The 2,741-nt window shown below is 37.2% G+C and overlaps 1 protein-coding gene across 1 annotated transcript; it reads left to right on the top strand.

Moving 5' to 3' along the window:
- Positions 1-803: 803 nt before the first annotated feature.
- LOC116853602 lies at positions 804-1,403 on the top strand. The gene has a single exon (XM_032834731.1). It carries the CDS (start codon positions 804-806, stop codon positions 1,401-1,403), a length of 600 nt encoding a protein of 199 aa, XP_032690622.1.
- The last annotated feature ends 1,338 nt before the right edge of the window (positions 1,404-2,741 follow it).

Here is a 2,741-nt window from a genome sequence, read left to right as displayed (position 1 = left end):
AAAATGTTAATAGGCATACCTATTTCTGGGTAGCGCTAAAAGTAAGGTTAATACAGTTAAAGAAACCCTCGAAAATAGTGATTCCCATTTTGAAAAATCACTATGACCTTGAAATAACCTTGAAAATTGAGTTCAAGGTCAAGATCAGAGTACAAATAGGTGACCCCCTCGGCCCCCTTTAACATTTGTCTAAACCAATTTTACGTATTTGGCTTAGGTTCCGATATATTCAATTGGGAAATCAAAATTCGCAAACTTGACCTTCATTCGACCTTGCCATGACCTTGATTAACATATCATTTTGAACGTAAAATTTCCCGCTCTTTTCAAATCCGGGGTCAACAATAGGTGTTCCCATTTAAAAAATCACTTTGACCTTGAAATAACCTTGAAAATCGAGTTCAAGGTCAAGGTCCTTGGTACCATTACGTGACCCACTCTGTCTCCTTCTACTTTTGTTAGGACCATTTTTCTCTATCTGACTTAGATTACGAGAAATTCAGGTGGGGAGATTAAAATGGCCCACCCTGTATATATATAAAAGGTTTGATAAAGAAATACACGAAATTTTTAAATTTCCAATTGTCACAATTTTTGTTGTTGTTGTGTTGGTACACTTATTGTCCCTGACGTTGTCCTTGACATTGGTAGCTATATTGGATGCTTACTTTATTGTTGGTTGTCGAAAAGATTACACGTGTTTTGGTATGCTCGGCGATTTTTAACTTGTAGAAAAAATGAAACAAAGAATTTACATTAAATTTTGCTTTAAGGATGGAATAAAGTATAGCACCGCATTGGAAATGTTGAATGTTGCTTTTGGTGAATCTTCTATGAATAAAACAAGCATTTACAAGTGGTACAAATGTTTTCAAAAGAGCCGTGAAGACGTTAAAGATGACGAGCGCCCTGGACGCTCCAGCACATCAACAACCGATGACAACGTCGAAAAAGTAAAGAAAATGATTATGAACAATCGCCGAATCACTATTAGAGAGGTTGCTGATGATATTGGCATACCATTTGGCTCATGCCAAGCAATTTTTTCAGATTTGTGGCGAAACAATTCATGGCAATTGCACCACGATAATGCACCTACTCACACTTCACTGCTTGTTCGTGAATTTTTGGCCAGAAACAACACCGTTATGATGCCTCAGTCTCCATATTCGCCGAACATGGGCCCCTGTGACTTCTTTCTATTCCCGAAGCTGAAAAGAACTATGAAAGGACAATGTTTTGCCAACATTAAAGAGATAAAGACAGAATCGCTGAAGGAGCTAAACGCCAAACCGAAAATTGCGTTTCAGAAGTATTTCGAAAATTGGAAAAAGCGCTGGCACAAATGTATTATATCTAATGGGGAGTACTTTGAAAGGGACAAAATTAATATCGATGAATAAATAAAAATGTTTTGAGAAAAACGAAAATTCCGCTTATTTTTTTATCAAACCTCGTATATATTGGGAGTTTGCATTAATTTTAAGGAATTTTTTGGTAAAAATACGGCTTTATTGTGAAAAAATGGTTACAAATTGATCATTCAAAATATTATCCATCGCTAGCCACTACTTTTTCCCATCTTTCTGGTAATAGGTGGATTCCACGTCGAAAGAACGACACACCTTTTGAGGCTATCCACGAATCGACCCATTTTTTGATATCCTCATAAGAATGGAAGCGCTGCTCAAACAGGCCATGAATCATCGATCGAAATAGATGGTAATCGGAAGGAGCAATATCTGGAGAATACCGCGGGTGTGGTAGGACATCCCAGTTAAGCGCTTCTAACGTTTCCTTGACCGGTTTTGCAACATGTGCCCGAGCGTTGTCGTGCTGGAAAATCACTTTGTCTTTTCACGTAATCTGGCCGTTTTTGCTTCAATGCTCGATTGTTGTTGGTAGCGTTCCCCAGTGATGGTTTCATTAGGTTGGAACAGCTCATAATACACTACATCCAGCTGATCCCACCAAATACAGAGCATGAGTTTGGCGCCATGAATATTCGGCTTTACCGTCGATGTTAGTGGTTCGCCTGGCCTGCACCATGATTTTTTGCGCTTTGGATTATCGTAGCATATTCATTTTTCAACACCCGTCATGATACGATAAAAAACTTTTTCTTCTGTGTCTTTAAAGCAATAATTTACAGTATTAAAATTCGCGGTATTTAAAATTGTGTTAAATTTCGACATAAATTTACCTATACGATAATTTTGTTGACAAATGTACTTAGCCAAAGCGTGTTACGCTTTTTGTAAGAAGACGATAGAAAAACACCCATTCTCGGTGTAACCACTTGACGATAGATTATGATGCACGCCTTCTATCGTAATTATACGTACAAGTCAAATATCGTTCGTATATAATCGAGAACAATAGATTTCCTTTATACGATAAAGAACTTTGAGTTTCTCCCATCGTTAATACACTACAAATTATGACAGATTTCCAGTGATTTTTTCATGATAAATTCCAACAAAACGATAGGATACGACAAGTCTCCAAGAATTCTATCATATTGGGAGTGTGCATTAATTTTAAAGGATTTTCAAGAGAGATGGCGTAACTAGTACATCGCATCAGGCCATATTGTTGCTACCTTCATGTCAAAACACCATCATGTGGCTTTAGTTTTCAGTATGTGCCATTTTGCCGAAGTGTAAACAACATTATTTTTTTGAGCATTGAATATGTCGAATTTTGTGCCAACAAAACGCAATTTGAGGGAAGTTTTGCTT

The sequence above is a fragment of the Odontomachus brunneus genome, unplaced genomic scaffold (genome assembly GCF_010583005.1).
Source record: "Odontomachus brunneus isolate Ranch 3 - 2012 unplaced genomic scaffold, Obru_v1 Obru_scaffold_370, whole genome shotgun sequence".
Classification (NCBI taxonomy): domain Eukaryota; kingdom Metazoa; phylum Arthropoda; class Insecta; order Hymenoptera; family Formicidae; genus Odontomachus; species Odontomachus brunneus.
This window is presented reverse-complemented; position numbering and strand designations above follow the sequence as displayed.